The sequence below is a fragment of the Notechis scutatus genome, chromosome 4 (assembly GCF_049901735.1).
Source record: "Notechis scutatus isolate UNSWTSFEM ecotype Mainland chromosome 4, rNotScu1.2, whole genome shotgun sequence".
In the NCBI taxonomy this organism is placed as follows: domain Eukaryota; kingdom Metazoa; phylum Chordata; class Lepidosauria; order Squamata; family Elapidae; genus Notechis; species Notechis scutatus.
In genome coordinates, this window is record NC_142012.1 from 72,605,384 (window position 1) to 72,629,861 (window position 24,478).

The 24,478-nt window shown below is 41.8% G+C and overlaps 1 protein-coding gene and 1 long non-coding RNA gene across 3 annotated transcripts in view; one reads left to right on the forward strand and one right to left on the reverse strand.

Moving 5' to 3' along the window:
- The window catches only part of USP54 (ubiquitin specific peptidase 54), a 153,725-nt gene that overhangs the window by 40,416 nt on the left and 88,831 nt on the right, over nucleotides 1–24,478 (reverse strand). For both annotated transcript variants that reach the window (XM_087963735.1, XM_087963736.1), the window contains exons 8-13: nucleotides 22,108–22,254; nucleotides 21,757–21,906; nucleotides 7,249–7,414; nucleotides 5,955–6,125; nucleotides 3,241–3,372; nucleotides 2,728–3,093 (exon numbers count right to left, since the gene is read on the reverse strand). In XM_087963735.1, coding sequence (XP_087819861.1) covers nucleotides 2,728–3,093; nucleotides 3,241–3,372; nucleotides 5,955–6,125; nucleotides 7,249–7,414; nucleotides 21,757–21,906; nucleotides 22,108–22,254 — 1,132 coding nt within the window. The remainder of the gene's footprint in view (nucleotides 1–2,727; nucleotides 3,094–3,240; nucleotides 3,373–5,954; nucleotides 6,126–7,248; nucleotides 7,415–21,756; nucleotides 21,907–22,107; nucleotides 22,255–24,478) is intronic.
- The window catches only part of LOC148130779 (uncharacterized), a 201,150-nt gene that overhangs the window by 30,467 nt on the left and 146,205 nt on the right, over nucleotides 1–24,478 (forward strand). The gene's annotated exons all lie outside the window — the stretch shown is intronic.

Genomic DNA, 24,478 nt, shown 5'->3' on the forward strand with positions numbered 1-24,478 from the left:
CCTGTCAGAGGCTACTTGGGTAAAGAGTAAGGATGTAAGGGCAGAGGGGCTGGTTAGGAAATTTCATGACAAGAATCCTCAGAAACCAAAAGTACCACATGAGGGAAGAGGAGGTTAATAGAGAATTAATGTGTGCCTGTGCTTATTATCTTTCATTTGCTTTTTCTCTGTAAGGGGAGCCAATTGTCACCTTTCAAAACAACTGTGGCTGTGGCATTCCCCCCCTCCCCCGTTTTTCAGTTGCCACACAGATGGGGGCGGGGAGGATAGATGTTTGGAATGTTATTCTATGAGGTGCTAGACATTACATAGGCAGAGGCTGGTAGAGCCAAGGTCATCTCAACAAATGCTGAGCAAGAAAGGAGAGGCGTGCCTGAAAAGCCTGCCATTTACCCAATTGAGAAACATGATCTGTTGACCCTTGGGGGGGGGATCATTTACTCATTTAATTACACTGAACCACAGGACATATTTACAGCTGGCTTCACATTTGAACGTGCCATTATGATGTACCCAATAAAGAGAATCTTTGAGAAGAATTCCAGTCTCAGAGTTCTGACTTGGTGGGGATCATTACTTGGAACCATCACAATGCTTAGTACTCAGAGACATGGCCAAAGTAAGGAAGGCTGAATCCCAACCACCAGTGCATAGGACACATAACTTCAAATGGCAAGACTGGGCCAAGAAATATCCAAAGACAGATTTGTCAAAGGTTTGATGGAACTGATGAGATGACTCATCTTGATTGACCAGACGGATGGGCCTGTGGCAATATAATGGGCACAGAGCTTCACTTCGACTCAGATGTCATCAAAATGGAGGTGGGGTACTGCTATGGGCTGGTATTAAAGATGAACTAATTGGACCTTTTTGGGTTGAAGATAGACTCAAAATCAATTCCCAAACCTACTGCCAGTTTTTAGAAGGCATTTTCTTCAAGCAGTGGTATAGGAAAAAATCTGCATCTTTCAAGAAGACTATGATTTTTATGCAGGACAATGCTGCATTGCTTTTATCAAAGTACTCCACTACGTGGCTAGCCAGTAAAGGCCTTAAAGTTGAAAAATAATGACATGGGCCCCTTCCTCACCTTACCTAAACATGATTGAGAACTTGTGGGCCCTCCTTAAATGGAAGATTTATGGTGAAAGAAAACAGTGAACAATATCTGGCAGGCTGTGGTTGCTGTTGCACAAAAAGTTGATTGTCAACAGATCAAGAAACTGACAGACACCATGAATGGAAGGCTTATGACTGTTATTGAAAAGAAGGGTAACTATATAGGCCACTGATTTTTTTAAAAATGCCAGAAACATTTATGTGTACATTTTGGATTGTTTGTTTATTATTCTCACTTTATCAGATAAAAATAGAGATGGGAAAATTTTCATTTTTCATTTAGTTGCATAATACTTCTGCACACTAATAGTTGCTCAATATGCACACATAGATATTCTCTTAAGAAAACCAAAACCTCATTTTTCTTTTCTTAAATATTCAAGTTTGAGGTTTATTAACATTTTGGATTGACTGAGAGCACTGTAATTTTTCGATAATAAAATTAATCCTCCAAAATACAACTTGCCTAATAATTGTGCACACAGTGTATATCCACTTTTCCTCATCCTTGCAAAAATTAACCTCTAATGGTTTCTAAACCTTCTCAAATTTCCTTTATCTTTTTATCTAATTGATATACTGCTAGGCAGAGATTTATCCAAACTGAATTTAGATACCACCAGGGGTGGGATGCTGCCAGTTCTGCCCAGCTCTATAGAACCGGTAGTTCTGAAGAGCAGCAACCAGTTCTGTGTCTGCTGCTGTTTGGCCCACCCGCCGGCCCGGGCTCTTACCTGACCTTTATTTCCTGCTTTTTCAACCTCAGCTGCTTTGCTCAGCACAGCTGAGGTTGGAAAAGCAGTAACAAAAGTGCCTTTTCAAATGCTTATCAGCTGTCCAGGCAGCACAGCTTAAGGTTAATACACATGCAGAGAGCACGCGTCTGGCACGTGTGCGCCCAAAGCGCGCATGCACATGTAAAACGTAATCACCGAACACCAGTTGAATCCCACCCCTGGATACCACCCTTTTACAGAAGTAAACTTAAACCTTATTTAACATTCTTTTCATGATAGTTTTTTTCTTTAAATTAATACATTTTAAAGCTTGTAGGATCAAGCCAATTTCACTATTTTTGCAGAAGCAGCAGCATTCTGTGATTTGTTGGAACCAATTACTCAGCAATGGTAGAGTCCATTTCATTGGCTTTTACACAGGCTTAACTATCATATGTTTTGGGATATTTTAATATGGATATATGCATTGAGTAGTTGCTTGATGGCTTACATGGCCCTTCCAGTTTGCTGATTATGGCCCATTAATCTTACATCAAATGCAATCAATAAAAACAAGATATATACTTTTTTGCATACATAAGAAAAAAGTTACAAAAAATATCACAAAGAAAACAGATGTAGAACCTTTGGAACCATTTTAAGACACATTCTCATCCATGTTATTGTATTTTACTATTTATTTTATTTCATAAAGTCAGAATACCAAAGCACAATTGAATGTTCAATGTTAACCATTAAATGTTAACCTCCTATTTCTTTGCATACTGATATGTAGGAAAAATATTTGTTTGGATAGTATCAATGACTCTTAATAAAGAAAAATATATATTTCATTCCATTCTGTATTACACATCTTGACCATTTTTACCTGCATCTTCTGCGAAGGGGCTGAGTTGGGTATAGCCACTTTGTTTTCTCTTTTCTTTACTGAAGATGCTGTCTATATTTAGCGGCTCTCGTTTGGGTCTCCAAGGTGGTCGGTACTTGCAAGAAGAACTTGACTTTGATTCGCTACTGTTGCTCTCTATTTCCCAGTCTTGAGAGTGAATGGTCAAAGTTCTGGGTAGTGACTGGATTTCAGCCTGATTCTTCCCATGAGGGGAGCCCTGATGCGTCTGCGAAGGCCTGCTGTGGATCATGTTGCTAACTGTCTCTTTAAATTCCCTTAGTTTGCTGGTACCATTCAACATTTTAGAGGCAGTTCTGGGTACCTGTTTCTCCTTCAGTGTCTCTCCTATGTTTTAAGAGTAGAAAAATACCATGTAAACAATATAAACATCTTCAGTAGACTGTTTTCATCAAATTTCTGAACTGATACAGTCCAAAAAGCAATCCAGTCCTAACTCTGACAACACAAATGAAAGAATCCAATCATTTTCACCTTCACTGTGATATCCAGATGGCTGTGCTTCATCCCCCTTCTTTCTAGACCTGTTGTTATTTCTCTTACGGTCTGCCAGAGAACTCTTTTTGGTAGTATGTCTCTGATTACATTCACTATCAGTCAGGTGACCTGAAAGAAAAGATGTAAAACACATTACAAATTATAGTTCAGCATGTTTTTAAAAAAGCTTTGTTCATTCTCACAGACTTTAGATACAAAAACTATCCACTAATGTTTTAAAATTATTTTTTTTTTAAAAATCCTAGCTTTATTTTATATGTAGAATAAAAACCTTAATCAAACTAATATTGATTTCTATAAATTCTATAAAGAACCTACAGGAATTGAAAGCAGGATATTGCACCTTCCTTCATACACTACTGATCCTTTATAACTGCCTGTCTCAACTTTTTTTAATCTGGAAGGCAACATATATTAAATTAGAATATAGACACTAAACTTATATTAAATCATGATAATTCTAAAATTAAAAATAAAGTGATAATATCTACAATTTAAATGAATTACAATTACGTAGAATGCACTGCAGATAATTGGCCCATCAGGGTCCAGTGTTGTTACATGAAACCTAGCTACATGCGCTGTAACAAAAGATAGTTCATTTATGACCAGCATCTTGGCATAGACTGAATCTGGGCAATCAGATTATCTACTAATCAGAGGTAGAATAAATCTGATTCGGATGTCTCTGTAAAAGGAGCGACAAAGAAGAACATGTGTCATTTCCACCTCTCCTAAATCATAGCAGTAAAGCCAGCCAATGGTACTTTTTTATCTTTAACATCCAATATGCAGAGGGGAGAGCATGGTATCAGATAAGAGAGAAAGTTTTCTGATGGCTAGGTGTTTCTACCTGCATACTGTAGCTGGCAGCAGTGACAATATATCTGTTGTGAGAGAACAGTCAGTTCCAGGACCTTTCCCCCTCCTGAGTTAAGACCAATAATGGTCTTACTTTCAGATGCTGATACTGAGAGCCATTTAGTTAAGTCCTCATCCTTACAATGAGGGATCTCCACACATCCTCTGAAAACGTAATTCCCAGGCTTTAGGAGGTATTTGAGAATCTAATGGGGTAGAAGCTCTGGAAACCTGAGGTGCCAGAAAAGAGCAGACTTCTTTTTCTTCACTGATTCAATAAATTCTTCTCAGGGGGTCCTTACATTTTTCTTCTTAAAAGCCACTAGTTGTTTATATTTTTTAAGGGTTAGAAGGTATTATTGTCACCCATCTCAGATTTCTAAAAACGATAAGTTGAGGTAAATAGAGGTCTTATCAAATTATGGCTTTGGTGAAATTGAAGGCCATTTAGCAAGGAAATTGGGATCGCAAGTCAATAAAGACCGTAGCTCTTGCACTAGAATTCTGTATAGACCCAAAGGATCTTGACTGAGGTTGGCTGACATGGGGGCCGATTGATACGTCTGCCAATGCCCTCTTCATCTTTTGGTTAAGCTGCAGGATCCATTTGATATGACATTTTGCTTGACCTGCTGGAGAAGTTGAAGGAAGGAAGTGAGCCCTCAGGTATGTGAAATATAATAGGGTACCAGGTTCATAGTAATTAGCACATAATCAATGAATGGTATTAGTTCTGCCAGAAATGTGAATTCCCCTACATAATCTCCTACAAAAAATCATGTAGTATAAGAAGAAATTGATTTCTAAACTATACAACCCATGTTTTATAATGTTTACAACCACAGCAGAACAGCATGCAAAGAATTCCTTTCACTGCATGACTTTTTTTTGTCAGTCAACATCTTTTATAGAACCTGGTGACCTCTCTTGGAACTCTAGGATCTTGCAGAACCCCAGCTGGGAGAGGGTGCTCTAAACCAGAGGTCTCCAACCTTGGCAACTTTAAGACTTGTGGACTTCAACTCCCAGAATTCTCCAGCCAGCTCTGCTGGCTGGAGAATTCTGGGAGTTGAAGTCTACAAGTCTTAAAGTTACCAAGGTTGGAGACCTCTGCTCTAAACAATGTAGTATCCACAAATCTCTCAGAATGGACCAAATTCATTTATTATTTTTACTGTTCTTCTTGGACCCATCATCTATTTCTGATAGGTAGAAACATTTCATATTAGCACAATTTTTCTATTTGTACTTCACATTTTTAGTAATTGACATATTGGGGAAGAGAAGTAAATAAACTTACCTAGCAGCAAGGCATTACTGTGTAATTTCAGCTAATATTTCCGCTTAAATATTTGCCAATGATTTGTAGCATCTCTCACAAAAATACAGAGTTCCTGAAAAATTTGGGTTTCTTTGACTAAATTATTTTTATTTTTTTCATATCTGCAAGTCAGTTGATGCTATATACAGGTTTCACAGTACACCTGTGTGTACTGAGTTGCAATAATTAAAATATAAAGACAATTATTAGTGAAGGATGCTTTTTTAACATTAATTACATAAATAGGTAGACAGACAGACAGATATAATTTTCTCTTTTTTCAACTGATTGAAACCAACATGTGAAGTTCCAGATATTTCTAAACTTTAATTTCCATTAACCTTAGTCATTGCAGCCAAAAGTAAGGAACACTGAAACAGCAATCCAATATTTGCCAATGAACGTTAAAGAATATATTCTGAAAGCTTGTTTTGTGCCAACATCCAAGTGAGTTTATTACTCATAAATTCTATGATTTTCATCCCTAAATTTAAAAAAAAAGGTTTACCTGTGTCCCTGCTGCTTTGCGAAACCACATCATTTTCCACATTATAAATAATAGTTCCTTGAGAATCAGAAGAAAAGTGGCTGACCATAGATTCATGGTGCGAATGTTTATGCAGATAGCTGTCTGTAGAAGAATCTGTTCTAGTGTCACTTGAGATAGAAGGTTCACGTCCTATTAAAAATAGTGAACATTTTTGAGAAAATGAGAAAAATGTTAACATAATTAGGGTAAATACATTTACCCTAATTTCTAATTACATTTCTAAGACAATAAAGATGGAAGCGTGGAAGCTGCTGACAACTCAAATAAAATGGAATTTTGAGAAAAGGTTGCTCAATGAGCACTAAAACATCTTGCAATCCATCTCCATCGTCCTTCTGTATGCATACATTCAACCACCTTGTAGATTCTCTTTGCCAGTTATCTGAAGGTAATGTTGAGAAAAAGGATCAAACTATAAAATGTTTCTTTGTTGTCCAGCAATACTGCATCACTTACATCACCTCTGCTCATGCAAGTGGAGCTTCATGTGCATATGCAAGAACACATCGCTTGCATGAGTGTAGCTTTGTGTGCCCATCTACCCATCGCTCATGTGGACCATTTCAAATAGGTCGTAGACTGGTAGTGGGCTGTGGACCGGGGGTTAGGGATTCCTGATCTAGCCAACTTGGCTTAATTTTTAAAATTATCATACTTTACATATCAGCCAAACCTGCAGAAGTGTCCTGCTTACCCAGGCAGGCAGGGAATAAAGCCCAGAGATAATGTTTTTATTATCTGTGTACCATATTGATGATTTTTTTTTAAAAAAAGGAGGCGGTTAAATAAGTAGAAATTATCTTTATGCATTCAGACTTTCAGCAGGATGTTAAGCTATTTTTTAAAAAAATCTTCAGTTCTCTGAATAATTCACTTTGAATTTTTCATTATCTGAATTTTTATTATTAATAAATGCTAACAAATCCAAAATAATTCCTTATATGGAAGTTTTTTTTAAAACCAGGCTTACATTCAAATACCACTATATTTTTCAAGAATTTAAATTTAACATTATGAAAAATAAAGCATAAAGGACTTTATCCTCTAATAATTTTTTCTACCGTATGTACAAAAATACATATGATATTCAGACTAGTTGAATTTCAGATAGGCAAAGAACTAAATTCCACTTCTATGCCATTTTGCTGATATCTGATAGTTCACAAGTCTTTATTTATTGCCAATACCATTAATATTCATATCATATATCTTGATTACTACAAAAAACTTATGTAGAACTTCAAAAGGTTACCTGAATCTTCACTATCATAATAAGTTCTGTTATACTGTGGTAAATCCTGTGTGGATAGATTCTGGGTTGATACTGGAGTTCCCCTTGGGTCTGCATAAAGGAGTAGCAAGGGTTGGTAATGACCCTTAATGCACTTAGTAACAACATCTTTCCATTTAGGGCCTATCTGAAAATATTTTAAAAAGTAATGGGAGGGGGGTCATTTTTGATACAATTAAGTACAACAAAGACATTGGTCGTAACAAATAGATGACCAAAAATCCAACTGACAATGGGAAACAATTATTATGCTGTAAACAACATTAATTACATACAAACAAAATATTATATTAAAGGCTAGTGCCAGTCTAAGATAAAGAACTTCAAAAAGCTCTTTAAGATTATTCCATTAAGAACTTAAAATAACAAAACATACCGTATTTGCCGGCATATAAGACGACCCGGCGTATAAGACGACCCCCACCACCACCGGAAACGCCTCCAGAAATCCCCGGCTGCAGCGGCAGGGCAGAGTGCCAGGGCCGTGGGAAGAACAGGAAGGCTGCAGCCTCGGGCGGAGCGAGGCGAGCGGGATGAAGCGGAAGCGACGCAGGGGATCCAGGAAGCCAGAGGCGCCGTCCTTGCGCCCAACAAGCATCCGAAAGTCGGGCAGTGGATATAGCCCCGGCGTATAAGACGACCCCACTTGGAGGCATGTTTTTCGGGCAAAAAGTCGTTCTTATACGCCGGCAAATACGGTACTTGAAAGCAAAACATAGTTCCACAGCAAGCATTTACAGAGATTCCAGAATCTCTGTCTGAAAACAAGCAGCAATTAATTTGTTCCTGTTGTGGTTTGTAGAGCAAAACTACATGATGAAGAGGTGTGTGTGTATGTTTGTGTGTGTATTCAACCTCTTAGCACAGCTCAGTTTGTGAATAAATTTTTATTTTTCATAACTTCCTAATCTAGTTATCTATTGAAAGTTCTGTAGGTTCTTTTCAATTTCTTGCTTCTTCCAATTTATTTTATGTATTTATTTATTTACATTTCATGTTTCTAGAGCACCCATCTTCCTCAAGGTAGGATTAACCTGCTGCCATAAAGTTGATAGGAGATCGAAAAGCTAGATCAGAATTGAGCTGTCATTTTCAACAAATATACAAATGAAATATACAAATATTTCAGACAAATGGTTTTTGAATAATGTTGAGTAGTGGACAATTTATGTGGAAGTGATTGTACTCTGAAATATCTAACCAATGATACATTTATTCACTTTATGTGCAGGTATTTTATTAACATCAACCTGTAGTCATAATGAAATTAAAAATGAAAGTTAAAAATCTGCATTAAATGTTATGGCAGTAAAAGCATTGTTTAACCAGCATTGTTCATGAACAATACATGTAACAATAAAAAATGGAAGGTAGTAGTTGTTTTCTTAGGCTCATGAATAAATAAAGTTAGACAAAATATAGTTGAGATTCCCCCTATGGAAGAAGACAATGCAGATTTGACAAGATAATGAAGAGAAAGGATATGTCTATTATAACAAAGTTGATATAATTTTCTTTCCAGTGGTAACACATGGCTATGAAACCTAGCTCTTGAAAAATATGAGAGAACAAGAAACACTTTTGAATTATGGATCTGATGATGATTACTATGTGTCCTGTGGATTTCAGAAAAAAAATACATTTGTGTGTTGTAACAATGGAGTGATTGCCCTATTGAGGTACTATACAGAAACTCATCTAAAATGCACATAAAACCATTATGGGAAATCGAACATAAAGAAAAAGATAAATTATACAGAATAAAATAAAATTCTCCCTGAAAGTGTCAGCCCTGGATCCATCCTGGGACAGATTTCAGGGCTGCCACAGCAGGGGATGGGCAAGCTGTGAGAATAGGACAGTAGCGAAGGGAGTATAGCCATAACAACATTCTTTCACTAGAGATCAAGGACAAGCTTCTGGCACCTGGAGGGGTGTGGCCAAAGTTTGGCAGCAGCTGAGACAGGAGATTGATTGAGCCATGTTATGGGGAAGTCACTAAGTGTGGCAGAGTGTGACTTTTAGTGTGGATGGAGGGAAAACGTAGGAATTCAAATTTGGGTTTTCCCCAGATGTGCCAACATGACTTCTCTAATAAATTCTTGATGGACTTTGTCTCAGAGTTCTGAATTGCATGGAGAGTTTACTTGGAACGCTGACATTAACCCGAATCTCTTCTTGAGAACATTCCAGCAACTTCTCGCAAAGCTGTCCGGTGTTCTGAGCCCTGAATGCCCCCTAATCTAACGGGGAGCACAAAGACTCAGGGAAGATGGAACAGAGAACAATGACCCTTGAGGGAGCTACCGGATCCATTTCAGAGGACATTTGTGGAGCCATCTGCTATCCATTGGCTACTGCGGTAGTTGAAGCGGAAGGGCACCCAACCCAAGGAGCCAGTCCCAACCAACCAGACCAGCTGCGCAGCTAGAATTGAAGCTGCAATGATGACCCAAGCAAAGCTAGTCGCAGGGCTACCCGAGAAGTTTGATCAGCTGAGTGTGGGACCCACTGCTCAGACATCCCCACATCCAATCCAGCCTGGTTGGACCCTAGCCCAACCGACATTCAACTTCCCAGGGTCAGGGAGCATGGCAGTCCAAAGCGGGGCTTCAGCTTCATTCCACTCAGCACTGGCTGGATCAAGACTCAGCCTTCCCCCTCGCACCGAATTGTTGGGGCAATGACCCAGCAAAATGCTATAGCCAGTTGATACCATGGACCCCTGGGGCACTCAATCCCAGGCACCAGGGAGAAGCAAGGGGACTATCCCAGCCTGCCTGTCATCTGCCACCAGCACATCCCAGACTGCTGTCCGCTGACCAAATTCTGGATGGGCCTTTTACCCAGACCAGGGTGGGATCCAATACCAGTCGGTGCCAGCTTCTGTCCCACTGCTGATCCCACTGGCCGCAGCAGACCCGCCTGCATCACAATTCTTTGATGGCACCCCAGGAAAGCTGGTTTATTTCCTAAACGGAATCTGGGCCCACATCGATTGATATAGGGCTCAATACCAATCAGACAAGGACATGATCTCAGTCATTGTAGATAATATGGGGGGGGGGGAGGCAGCAGATTGGATTGCTCAACTCCACGACAAAGAAGCCCCCGAGTTGGAAGATGTGGATGAGTTCATGAAGTTCTTAAGGGCGCGATTTGAAGACACAACTAACCGAGAGGAAGCTGAAGCAGAAATCAAGGGACTGAAGCTGCGTAGTCGGCCCCCCAAAGAATTTGTGTAGGAGTTTAGAAGAGTAATCGGAAAATTACAGGAGTGGCCGGAATTACTCTTTGTCCATTATTTTAAAGAGGACCTGGATCAGGACTTTAGGCAAGCGTGTGCCTATAGAGGAGTACCAGACCGGATCCAAGATTGGCGGTACTATGGACTTAAGAGATTCACCCCCACCGGAGGTCCCCGCCAGAGAAACCCCCTAAATGACCATTGGGACACAGACCAACCAGCAAACTACCAATGGAGTCGCAACCAACAGCAGTCCCTGGAATCAAGAGCTTCAGAGGCAGCCAGCAGGGTCACCAAGTTCGGAATGCCTCACGCTGGCTCCTATTCCTCAGGCGCAGACACCAGCTACAGCAAAGTCAAAGAGAACTCCCAGAAAACCGCAACACAAAGGAAAGTTTGCTCAGCAAGCCGTGGAGGTCCCCCCCCTTTGCAGTCCAATGAAGGGGGAACTCTGGCTCTGAAGGGTGTCGACACCAGTGGGAGAGGTGATGAGGACCTGATGGTAAGTGAACCCATCCGCCCCTTCGCCATAAAGTCCTGCATAGTAAGTTCCCCAAACAGGAGCCCATGTGGACCTAGAGGCCATAGTAGACACTGGATGCACCCGGTGCTTAATCAGCTCTCAGACTGTACAAAATTTAGAGATAACAACATTGGGCCACCCTATCTGCTTTGAACAAGTAGACAGTTCGCTAATTGGGGGGGGGCACACATGATGTTAGTTACCGAACCTGTAAAAAGTTAGAAATGGGGCGGCACTGGGAAATTATACACTTTGTAGTCACCCCAAAATTGACTGAAGCACTCATCCTCGGCTTAGCTTGGCTAGACAAGTGGGCCCCCACAACTACATGGGAAGATGGCTATCGTAAAATAAAGATAGGCATTGGGCCACTACCACCCCTTCTGCAGACTGAGAACTGGCCATCTTTGGGGCCCAGCAATTGCAGCCAAAAAGAGGAAGTGGCCTCCACCACGGAGGTACTGCCCAGTTGCCCAAGGATACCCAAAGAGTACTTAGACTTAGCAGAGGCTTTTAGCAAAGACGAGTGCAATGTGCTCCGCCCATCGACCCATGGATTGCACGATAGAATTTATACTAGGGGCGAAACTACCAAAGCCAAAAATATATTTGATGGCCCCTAAGGAAATGGATGAATTGAAGAAGTATATTGATGCCAACTTAGCGAGAGGATTCATCCAGCCCAAAAAATCTAGGATCGCAGCCCCCGTATTGTTTAAAGATGGGGCAGTGGGGTGAGGCTCTATGTTGATTTTCTTGGAATAAATGCTGTATGCGTAGAGAACACCTACCTCCTCCCCCTCAAGAAGGACATGCTCAACCATCTAGTGAAGGAAAATTGTTTACAAAGCTAGACCTCTGAGAAGCCTACTACTGCGGGCGAATAAAAAAAGGCAACAAATGGAAAACAGAATTCAATTGCTCATTAGGCAGCTTCCAATTTAAGATCATGTCATTTGGGCTACAGGGAGTCCCAGTAGTGATTATGCAACTCATTAACGAGGTGCTGCATGAGCACCTATACAAGGGAGCTTTAGTTTATTTGGTGACATTCTCATCTTCAGTGAGACAATGGAGGAACACATCAAGCTAGTGCGACAAGTGTTGAAAATACTCCTAGAAGTTAAGCTTTATGCCAAACTGTCAAAGTGCAAGTTCCACAAGACCTCCCTAGACTACCTGGGGTACCGAGTTTCAAACGACAGGATTGAAATGGACCCGGAAAAAGTTAAAGCCGTAGTGGATTGGCAACTTTTCCTGGGGTTTGCAACCTTTTACCAGCAGTTCATTCCCATGTTCGCTGGGATAGCCCTGCTACTTATGGAACTATTAAAGACAAAGGAGATCGACCCCAAGCCCAAGCCCAAACAACTTCTAAACTGGACACTAACTGGAGATAAAAGGACTATTTTCCAAGGAGCCAATCCTGCAACACCCTACCCCAAGTGGCAGTTTGTGGTGCAAGCCGATGCCAGTGATGTTGCGGTTGCCGCAGTCCTTCTACAGGAAAACTCTCTGGACCAACTGCAACCCTGCGCCTACGTGTCCAAAAAGCTCACTGACACTGAGAGGTGATGGGCCAAATGAGAGAAAGAGGCCTTTTCAGTCAGATGGACTCTCTCCAGGAGTCATTTCTTAGAGAGCAGCAAAATGCCTTTTAAATTCTGGTCTGACCACAAAAACTTAGAGGCACTAAAAAACCCCTAGGAAGTTATCTCCTAAACAAGTCCACTGGATGCAATACTTCAAATGTTTCAATTTTGAGCTGAAGCACGTCCCAGAAGAGAAGGACAAATTGGCTGATGCCTTGTCGAGAAAGCCGATGGGAGGAAGTAGTACATCCAGTCATACTCCTTTCTCAGCAAGCAGCTCAAGTCACTACCAGAAGCCTAGCCAGAAGTCACGATGACCAAACAAGAGACTCAATCACTGTGGCGCTCAAGTGCGCATACCCCAACTGAGCCATGGCTAAAGGATAACCCAAACATCCTAATCTTGAGTGATGGGTTAGCTTGGAAAGGAACTAAGCTGTACATCCCTCCCAGCCTGAGATTGAAAGTAGTGCAGTCACAACTTCTGGTTGGCTGGTCACTTTGGATTTCTGAAGATCCTTCACCTAGCAAGGAGGCAATTTTGGTGGCCAAAGATGAAGGCAGACATAGAAGACTATGTAAAAAGCTGTTCCACGTGCACTGACATGAAGACGAGAACAGGAAATCCACCTTGCCTACTCCAATCTGTAGCTGACCCTAGCCATGGGAAGAGATCGTCATGGATTTCATGGTTGAACTTCCAGAAAGCAGAGGAAACATTGTCATTTGGACAGTGATTGACTTATTCTCTAAGCAAGCTTGCTCTGGATTACCAACTGCTAAAAAAATTGGTTAAAATGTTCATCAAGCAAATTTATAGACTGCATGGAATGCCCCACCAGATAATTTCCGATCGAGGAGTCCAATTTATAGCAAAGCTCTGGAGGGAGTTCCTATGATCCATTGAATCCTCTCTCTCTGCTTTTTATTCGAGCATAAACAGGCCATGAAATGAACGAACACCATGGTGGAACAGTACCCGAGATATTACGTCGACTACCAGCAGGAAATTGGGCTGATTTGCTACCTTTTGCGGAAGTAGCCTACAACAACACAGTCAACAGCAGTGCCAGACTAATTCCCTTCCAAATCAATAGAGAATGGGTCTACCTGTCCACTAAATATCTTAAAGTTGCCTACAAAGAAACTGGGTCCAAAGTTCTAGGACCATTTCCCATAATGAAAGTAATAAACCCAGTAACAGTGCAACTAAGTCTTCCTTGCTTGTTAGGGAGTGCATCCGGTGTTTGATAGCAGCTTATTGAAACCAGCTGCTAGCTCACAGATAAGACCAAGCCAATTGTAGTGTAAGGGGAGACACATTATGAAATAAAGAAAATGTTAAGACTCTATATAGCATAGGGGTCGTTTACAATACTTAATCCACTTGAAGTGGGAATCCCCTTGAGAGGGGATGTAAAAGCAGATAGGTTGATGAAGCAGTTTCATAAGAAGTTGCCTGAAGCCAAAGGGGCCCCCTGTGGGGGGGGGGGAGAAGTGGTTAGAGAGCATCCTTAGCCCCTATCCCTAACTTTGTCACTTGTCTCATTTCAGGATGTTCTCATCGCTTGAGGGGAGGCAGCCTGTCAGTCCCAGATAAATCTTGAGACAGATTTCAGGGCTGTCATAGCGGGGGATGGGCAAGCTGTGGAAACAAGAGAGTATCGAAGGGAGTATAGCCATAACAACATTCTTTCACTCGAGATCAAGGACATGCTGCTGGCACCTGGAGGGGAGTGACCAAAGTTTGGCGGCAGCTGAGACAGGAGATTGAGTGGCCATATGACGGGGAAGTCACTAAGTGTGGCAGAGTGGGAATTTTAGTGTGGATGGAGGGAAAACGCAGAAATTCACATTCAGGTTTTCCCCAGATGTGCCAACATGACTTCTCTAATAAATTCTTACTTTGATGGACTTTGTCTCGGAGTTCTGAATTACATGAAGAGTTTACTTGGAACGCTGTCAGAAAGAGCTATAAGCTAGTACTAAAATTAAGTGCACAAGTACTTCATTAAGACTCAATGGCCCCAAAATTAACCAACTAATCATTGATATTGTGGTGACACCTAGGGGCTGAAAACCAAATGAGTAAGAAAATCCTTTTCTTTTAATAAGAACTATGGCAGGAATCACATCTCATTTCCTAAATATAAATCCATTCTGTTGCTTTATCTGTAACACTGCAGTCAGTAATTCTTGTTTAACTGGGTGATAGGAGATAAAAATCTAAAGTCAACTATAACTTTCATCAAATAAATTTAACAAATAATATATATTAAATTCTTCAAATATCACTAAAGATAAAGAATATTGTGCATGTTTTAAAATGTTTCCAATAAAGGTTAATATTTGTGATATTCAACCCCTCAGGCAGGGGTGGGATTCAAATTTCTTAACAACTGGTTATGTGGGTGTGGCCTAATTTGTGAGTGTGGCTTGGTGGTCATGTGACTGGGGTGGGGGTGACTTGCTGACTGGGCGTGGCTAGGTGGTCATGTGACTGACAAACCAAATGTAAGTGGTCCTTGCTTAATGACCAGGTCCTTGCTTAATGGCCAGTTGCTTAGCTAGTGTTTTTTGCCAGTTTTTTTGCCAAGGCCTGGGGAGCCCTGGAGAGGGCAGGGCGAGACCCGGGCAGGTGGCCATGTGACTGGCAAACCAAATGTAAGTGGTTCTCGCTTAATGACCAGGTCCTCGCTTAATGGCCACTTGCTTAGCAAGTGTTCTAATTTACAACTGACCTCCACAGAGCTACTTGGCCTGTTTTTGGTGTTTTGACAGCCATACACACAACACACACACACACACACTTATGACCAGTTACAACATCCCACACAGTCTTGTGACTGAGGTTTTCTGCTTTTTGCCAGTTTCCAAGGCCTGGGGAGCCCTGGAGAGGGCAGGGCGAGGCCCGGGCAGCTACAAGGAGCTATGGGAAAGGCAGGGCGAGGCGCGGGCAGGCGGCCACGTGACTGGCAAACCAAATGTAAGTGGTCCTCGCTGAATGGCCAGTTGCTTAGCAAGTGTTCTAATTTACGACTGACCTCCACAGAGCTATTTGGTCTGTTTTTGGAGTTTTGACAGACACACACACACACACACACACACACACACACACACACCCTTCTAACCCTGCTTTACTTTGATTCTGTAAGGATCTCCTGCTGGAGCAGGGGGTTGGACTAGATGACCTCCGAGACCTTTGCAGGCCAGCCCTAGATTGCTGTGCTGCTTCAAAGTCTTCTTTTTTTTCAAAAATTTTATTGATTTAAAAAAAAACATAAACAAACAAAACACAAAACATGAAAACACAAAACATCTTTTTTGAAAGCAGCTTGATCCCGGGTTACATCTCTTCGTACAGACACAAATTCAAGTTCATGCTCATTTTTATATACCGTTCCATATCTTATTACCATTCTACATTTTCTATATAGCTTCTCCCCTCTTTTAACTCTCTTCATTCTATTTTATTTATTTCATCTCAATTTAAATCATTATACTTATATCCTTTGTCTGTCCTGTTTCAGCTGTCTATTATCTTTTCTCATTAAAACAAAATTTCTCCTGTAATCACTGATTGGAGTATGACGCCTTTATATCTTTCCCCTAAATTTATAACACTTAATATAATACATAACTTTCATTCGGATTCTGCTTAGTACATTCTAAAGCTACACACTATATTTTAAGAAAAGAAGAAATTATAAATGTATAATATAATTAAAACAACAATCCATACCAGTTCAATTCTATCATTAATATTAATATTCATTTAAATCTTAAACATTTTACACATTACTTTTTAAATAGGTATCATGCTTCTATGGGAACACTTATAAATTTTGCGTAGTTACTTTCCCCCCATTTCACTTATATTTTAAAACATTGTGTAATTAAAATGTTCCCATTCCTTCCTAATTCAATTCTCTCATTTATTTCATTTCATTTATTTTGTTCAAAAAGTTTCACTAAATTACACTGAGTATTTTATCCCATTTTTTAATCATATATTGTTCCAGTTTTCTAACATTATTTTTAATGCAAGTATAACAATACAATCTTATGTACCTTTGCAGAATCTCATTTTCAGTTATATTTTTACCCATTATCTCTGAATAAGTTGTTTCTTTACATCTTGCTCCAAATCTTTGTAGCTTCTCTTCCCTTCCTTCCTCCATTGTTTCTTCACTCTACCTTTTTTACCCCCTTGTCTCTCCACCTCCATTTCCCTCTTCTGTGTTCCCCTTTTCTGTTGCTTTCTGACATTATATCCACTTTTCACCTTATTTTTCCCTTTTTTGGTTTGTTTTTTTAGGTCTTAAATTCTCCATTCTCTTTCCCCCCTTTCCTCTTTCTTCCCCAGATAAAGTTACTTGTTCATTTAAGATGGCTTCTTCTTTGTCCCAATCTTCTTGTTGCACAGTCTTTTCTTGTAGTTTCTCTTAGGTACAGATAGCCATTTCTAAGAAATGAAAAACGGAGCCAAAAGAGCCCTTCCCTTCTTGTTCCTCTTCTTTATATTTTTTAAATTCCATTTTCAGTTCATCCACAAGTGATGCCATTGTAAAAAAAAATTTAAACAACCACCCAATTGATTTTAATCATTCAAATATAATTTCCAGAAGTCCCAAAGTCACCAAACAATCCAAATACACACAAGCTGTTTCATTTAACACTTTCTTCTTTTTTCACTTTCTCTTCCTGGGGTTACTATTTAGTTACAAAGTTCCAGTTAAAATGTATCTTTTAGAAGTCTTGTTACGATTTAACTTTAGATTCTTTTAAATTCCAAGCAGCCTCCTCCAGCCAAATCTTGCTCTTATTCTTTTCCTCTCCCTTCCCACTTACAGCAAAAAAAAGTTTTTTAAGTGTCCAGAAATCTTTATTGTCCCCTTGGCATTTAATCCAGTTTAATTACCTGTTAGTGCCAAAGCGGATTTTTCTGATTTCTCATTCATCTGCTGTCAACGTAAGGAAGGAGAGTGAGAAAACAAAAAAACTTTCCCTTTTCACTTTCATTCGCTGCTTCCGAATCTTCTTTGGGAGTGATGTATCTTTTATAAGATTTAAATTCCAGGAAACCTCAGTTGTTGCTTCTTATCCCGGTCAGCCAAAACTTTCACTTCCTGCACTTTCTTTTCTGGCTGAGTGCTTCTTTGAGGCGGCCATTTCTGACCGCCGCTCTTACCGCCTTCGGGAAAGGGAGTTTAGCCAGCTGGGGAGGAAAGATGCGGCTTCCCTCAACCCTGCTGGGATCTCCCCCCTCTTCGCACACCTCTACGGGGTGGCTTAGCCCCAAAGCCAAATGGCTCGGGACGCTCCAGCGGCGAGCCCAGGCAGAAACTGCACACGATCGCGGATTCCTGCCTGCCGCCGAATCCCTGCAAACTGGAACTCCGCTGCTTCAAAGTCTTCTGAAGCCAGGGTTTATGTCCTTATTTCCTTTCCTTTTTTTCTCTTTCCCTCCCTCCCTCCTTCCATGTATTTATCTATCCATCCATATTTACTTTCTCCTCTCTCCCTTTCTTTCTTTCCCTTTCTTTCTGCCCCTTCCTTCCATCCCCCTTTCTTCCTTTCACTTCCTTTCTCTCTCCCTTTTTCTTTCTTTCCCTTTCTTTTCTTTCTTGTATCTTTCTTCTTTCTCTCTCCCCTCTTTCTCTCTCTCTCTCCTCTCTCTTTCCCTCTCTTTCTCTCTTTATGTATCCCCCTTTTTCTCTACCCCCCTCTCTCTCTCCCTTTCTCTCTTTCTTTCTGTCCCTTCCACCTTCCCTCTCTCCTTCTAAAGCTAGGAAGCCCACCTGAAAACACACACACACACACACACACACACACACACACACGTAGGGGTGGGATCCTCTTTCCCTCTCTTTCTTTCTCTTTCCCTCTCTCTTTCTCTCTTTCTGTCTCCCCCTTTTTCTCTCTCTTTCCCCCTCTTTCTCTCTCCTCCCTCTCTTTCTTTTTCTTTTTGTCCCTTCCTTCCATCCCTCTTTCTGACTTTCACTTCCTTTCTCTCTCCCTTTTTCTTTCTTTCTTGCTCTTTCTCTCTCCCTTCCTCTTTCTTTCTTGCCCTTCCTTCCTTCCTTCCTTCCTTCCTTCCTTCCTTCCTTCCTTCCTTCCTTCCTTCCTTCTTCTCTCTCTCTCTCTCTCTCTCTCTCTCACACACACACACACACACACACACACACACAAGCGGGCAGCGGGAGAAGAAGAAAGCGAACTGCCCCAGGAGTTACTGTCCTCGCTGATGCTTCCTTCTCCCGGGGCTGCTCACTTCATCCGGTGGTGCTGGGTGGAGGCAGCAGTTATGGGAAGCGGGCGGGAGAAGAAGAAAGTGAACAGCCGCGTCCTCCCTTTCAGAGGACATGGGTGGCGGCGGGGCCAGCAGTGGGGGAGGGGGCAGCGGTGGCACAGCTATGGGAAGCCCCAGCAGTTCCTGACCTCCCTTTCAGGGGACAATGGCAGCAGCCCCGGAACATTCATCCGCCCTCCCTTTCAGAGCACATGGGCGTTGGGGGGAGTGGCGGGAGGGGGAGCAGCGGTGGTAGCCAAGCTATGGGAAGCAGCTCTAGGACTAGTTCTCGGCCTCCCTTTCAGGGCACAACACAGCAGTGGCGGCGGCCGGGGTGGCGACAGTGCGGCTATGGGAAGAAGCCCCAGGAGTTCCCGGCCTCCCTTTCGGGGCACCTCCACCACCCCTCTCAGCCCCAGCACAGCAGAGAAATCGAACGGCTGTGGGCTGCCATTGCCCCATCACCCTGAGGGCTGCCTGCTCGCCCATCTGCCGGCTGGACTGGCCCAGAAACGGCACCCCACCTTGGCCTCCTCCCGCCTGGCCACCGGCTTCTTGATGCGAGCAGAGGCTGCTGGTTGGAGCTAGAATTGGAATTAAATGCTGTGTGGCTGTGGCGGAAAGGACCGGGGCAGCACTAGGCAGCTTGGATAAGCAGGCGCAAGTGAGGCAGTGGCTGCTCTAGTGTCAAGCAGCTCTGGTTCTTTCTGCCAGAGACGCGCAGCCTTTTTTTTCCAATTCTAGCTATGCCCTTGCACTCGCTGCCGCAGGAGCCCAGCACTGCTCTTCCCATTGCTCCAACCAGCAGCCTCCCCTCCTATCAAGCCGGCAGCCAGGCAGGAGGCCCAGGACAGGCACAAGGTGGAGGAGGCTTGGAAAGATCCCAGCCAGTGGGGGGAGGCCCAGCAAGGTCCCAGGAGATGGGGGGGAAGCGCAAGGTCCCAGGTGGTGGAGGGAGGTCCAGAAAGATCCTGGGTGGTGGGGGAGGCACAGTAAGGTCCTGGGCAGTGGGGGAGGCCCTGCAAGGTCCCAGGTGGTGGGGAGGCCCAGCAAGGTCCCGAGCAGTGGGGGAGGCCCTGCAAGGTCCCAGGTGGTGGGGAGGCCCAGCAAGGTCCCGGGTGGTGGTGGGAGGCCTGGAAAGATCCTGGGTGGTGGTGGGAGGCCCGGCAAGGTCCCAGGCAGTGGGGGAGGCCCAGCAAGGTCCCGGGGGTAGAGGGAGGCCCAGCAAGGTCCTGGGCGGTGGGGGGAGGCCCCGAAAGGCCCAGGCCATGGGCAAGGGCCTCAGAGAGGGCTGCAGAGGGCCTAGGGAGCCCCAGAGAGGGCTGGGGGAGCTCAGGGAGGCACGGGGACAATGGGGGAAGGGCTAGCGCGACTCGCAGGCTTACCTGTGAGCAGGGAGATCAGTAAAGAGGCTCGTGTCGCAGTGAAAGGCAGGCAGCAATGGCTGCCCTGGTGGGCAGGTAGAAGCAGGCTCTAGGCTGGTCGCGCATGGGCACGATGTTACGCAATTGCAATAGGAACTGACCAGGCAGGGAACGGAGAAGCGGGCAGAGAGGGGCGGGGCCAGCCAGAGGCCTGATTTACCGGTTCTCTGAACTACTGGGAACCATAACTGGTTCTATAGAACCGGTGCGAACCGGTAGAATCCTACCCCTGCCCTCAGGGTTGAAATGAATCTTTTGAATTGGAAGTATGGCATCATAGAAATTTACATGTTTGCATAATGATAATCTTAGTTTTATTTATTTAGCATATGGCAAATACAAGGACTTATAGTAGTTCAAATGTTAATGTCCAGTCCACTCAGCCATTCAAGGACAGGGTAGTCTACGTTGAAAAAAATCAGACACTGGGGTGGTGTAAGCTCTTGATGGACATTCAGACACAATGTGATGGATATTTTGTCGAGGAGCACCCCAGTCACACTGAGTGGTAGAGACAAGACCCCACTTAAACAATGAATCCTGGGAGACACAATGTTGGGTACGGATCCTATTCAGAGTTGACCAATGCTGACGAGGAAGGTCAAAACCTGGAACCTTTTGTGTAGGGTCATCTACGTAATTGCCTGCATCTGGGCATTCAGCAGCCATTTCTTAGTTTGTGATACTGACTTAATTATATAAAAAACTGATTCAGGTTTGCAATATTTAGCTAATTTCCAGCCAGCAGAAAGTGAATATTGTTGAGTGCATTCAACATTTAAACGAAATGACCCCTTTTTCTATAGATTTGCTATAGAAAGCACCCAGGTTAAAATAAGTGAAGAAGAAATAAAATACTACTTATTTATGACATAGGTGTCTAACTTTTTGGCTTGCCTGGGCTACACTGAGTGAAAAGGAATTGTCTTGGGCCACATATAAAATAGTTAATGTATATAAACAACATATACAGTAATGTTAACAAGTTTATGATCTTGTGGGGCCACATTAGGAATTGTCCAGGACCACATGCAGCCCATGGGCTAGATACGCCTGATCTACGATGTTTGCTTCTCCCAAGAAGAGTTGAAAAGTTTCTGTCTTACTATCATTGCATTGTACTGGATCCTATGTTATTTTGTTAGATCTTTCCGTAACAACTCATGAGATAATGAAACGTGGCAGACAACATATATCCTGCCCTACTCTCTTGAATAATGTGTTTATATTATTTTGATATTTTAGAAATAGTGGATGGAACCTATCTGGAATGTTTCATCATAAACTGCCTGCAAATAATTGGAAGTTTATCAACTTATCTAAAAACAATCCAGATACATTTACACTATCACTATCCAAACATTTTATTCTTTTCTCTCGAAATTTCTTACCTCTTTAACATGGGCATCATCAAAATACATCCACATACGAATCTTTGTTTGAAAGAAAAAGGTGGAGTAATGTTTTCCATAGTAGCAGATCATTCCAACCAAATACAGTTCACATTGTTTTGCTTTGTCGTCAGTTACTCTGAAGAACAGCTTCAGGGAGGGAAGAATAATCTCAGTACAATTCTTGCATTTCTCTAAAACTTAAATTTACTTAATAAAAACTATTTAAGCTGAAGGAAAGATGTTTGAAATAAATGCAGAACACACAAACAGGGACGTGCACATATAGATGAAGGACAGTTAGCACAGTCAAACAAGAATGTATATATTGCCATAAGATTTAAGACTCACATCACCCAGTTTAAGGCAAGTGCCCAGGCTATGAATGACATCCTCCGCCAAATCTGAGTGATCCGAGTCCCAGACCAGTCCAATGGTGATGATCTGTGGAGAGTTCATCAACACTCGGCGTATCTGAATTTTTTCTCCACAATTGCTCTGAAAAGAAACCCAATATATTTCATTCCTGATGGTTTTAACCATTCCTTTTTTTAGTATTATTATGCCTACATCTCCTGATAACAACTTATCTTGGTTTCAGACAAAATTTCTGAAAATGCAACTGGTTTGTATAATGGAAAGAAACAGGAGTATACCACCTAGTGTCAGCTTTGGAAGCCATGTTGAGATTCAATGCTCCCATGCTGCAACAATTGAGCCTGAGAAAGTGGGAGGGGGGGAATTCATTTGAGTATATCTATTAGACAAAATAAAATTCTTTTGTTTGGTTCAAGGTTACTGAGTGTGGTGCATAATGAAATGGGAATCTTACTTCAGGACGGATGGTGATTGGACCATGTGATGTGATGATGGCTAAGCGGGGATGGATTTGTAGTTTTGACTTTTGCAAGGAAGCCCAGAACTTTCAGATTCGGGATGCCACAGATGTGCCAGTTACTATCCAAATAAAGGTACCTTTGAGATATTTCTGTCTCAAAGTTATTGACTGGAATGGAGAGTTACTGGAACGCTGACACCTAGAGTATAAACTGGTGTAACCAACCCACTTGGAGTAGCCCCACAGCAAGATAGATTTATATTGTGGTGACGCAGAGGGGCTGAAAACCAAATGTATAAGAAAAACCTTTTCTCTTAGTAAGTGCTGTCACATGTCATTTCCTAAATATAAATCCATCCTGTTGCTTTATCTGTAACACTGCAGTCAGCAATCCTTGTTTAATTGGGTGATAGGTAATAAAAAATCTACTTTAGTTTTTTATTCTATTCCAAGTCAGCTATAACTTTTATCAAATAAATTTAACAAAAATAAATAAAATATATTAAATTCTTCAAATATTCCTAAATGTTAAAAAAGAATATTGTGCATGTATTAAACTGTTCCTAACAAAGGAGAATATTTATAGCTCAGGGATGAAATGAAGGGTCCTTGGTATTATCTGAGCTTGGTTGTTTTTTGCAGATGTTTCATTACCCAAACTAGGTAACATCATCAGGAAGAAGGCGGAGACACGTCGCCGCGATACAGCTGCAATCTCGGGGCTCCGAGATCGCAGCTGATATCTTCGCCTCTGGTCGGTCCTGCCGGACCTAAACCGTCCCGTAGAGATGGTGATAGAAAGGGGTGCATTCTGTCGATCCCAGGGACATCGCAAAGTTCCTGGTGGATCCAGGTGAAGCCCTTCTACCATCGGCGGAGAGGCACCCATTAAGCTACTGAAGCTGGGACAGCTCCGGAAGGAAGAGATAGAAAGAGAAAGTGTATCGGCTGGTGAGGATCTTTTTTTTTTATTTGGGACTTAAGGACACTCTAGAATGAGAAGAAACCTGTAAGATTTTTGACAAAACTTGATAAAATGGACTTAGTGGTGATTTTCTAAAGAGAAACGTCAAAGTGAGGCTTGGCTTTTTACTTTTACTTTTTTTTTTTTCTTCATTGAACTTCTATTGCGATTTAGTAATTGTAACCAGACTGGTTTTTTCTTTTATATTTACCTATTTTCTTTTCTCCTTTTTGACTGATTATATTTTTAGACTAGAGGCTCCCTTTTTAATATATATATATATATATATATATATATATATATATATATATATATATATATATATATATATATACACACACACACACACACACACACACACACACACACACACACACACACACGTATATTTTCTTTTTCTATTAGGTTTTTTTGGGGGAAGAAGGGGAGTGGATTAAAGAAACTTTGTAACACTGCCAACTAGAGGCTTGAAAATACTTTGTTTGAAGTTGAGAGGACTGTGAAAAATTCTTTCTCAAGGACGCTGGAATTTGATAAGATAGAGGGAAGAACACTGGAGAATGTTTTCACAGGTGTTTCTTTGGGATCTCTACTATCAATTGAACATTTGAAGCTTGGCTTTGAAATTTGTGGAGAAGCCATAATAAGAGCCTTGGACGCTTAAATAAAATGCAGTGTGCTCCTTGTTTTACTTTCTCTTAGCTGTTTTATCCCTCCTCTTCAATCCCATAGCATTCTGTAATATTTGTATAATTTTTTTATTATAATTTTACTTTTTTTATCTTTTTTTTTAAAGGGAAAGCCTCAGAATATCTTTTTCCTTTTTTTTTTATTGGGACCTTTGCCTTTTCCACTTTCATTTTTGATTTATTTTCATGGCTATTTTTTATTTTTTGAGACCTCTCAATTGGATTAAGGTG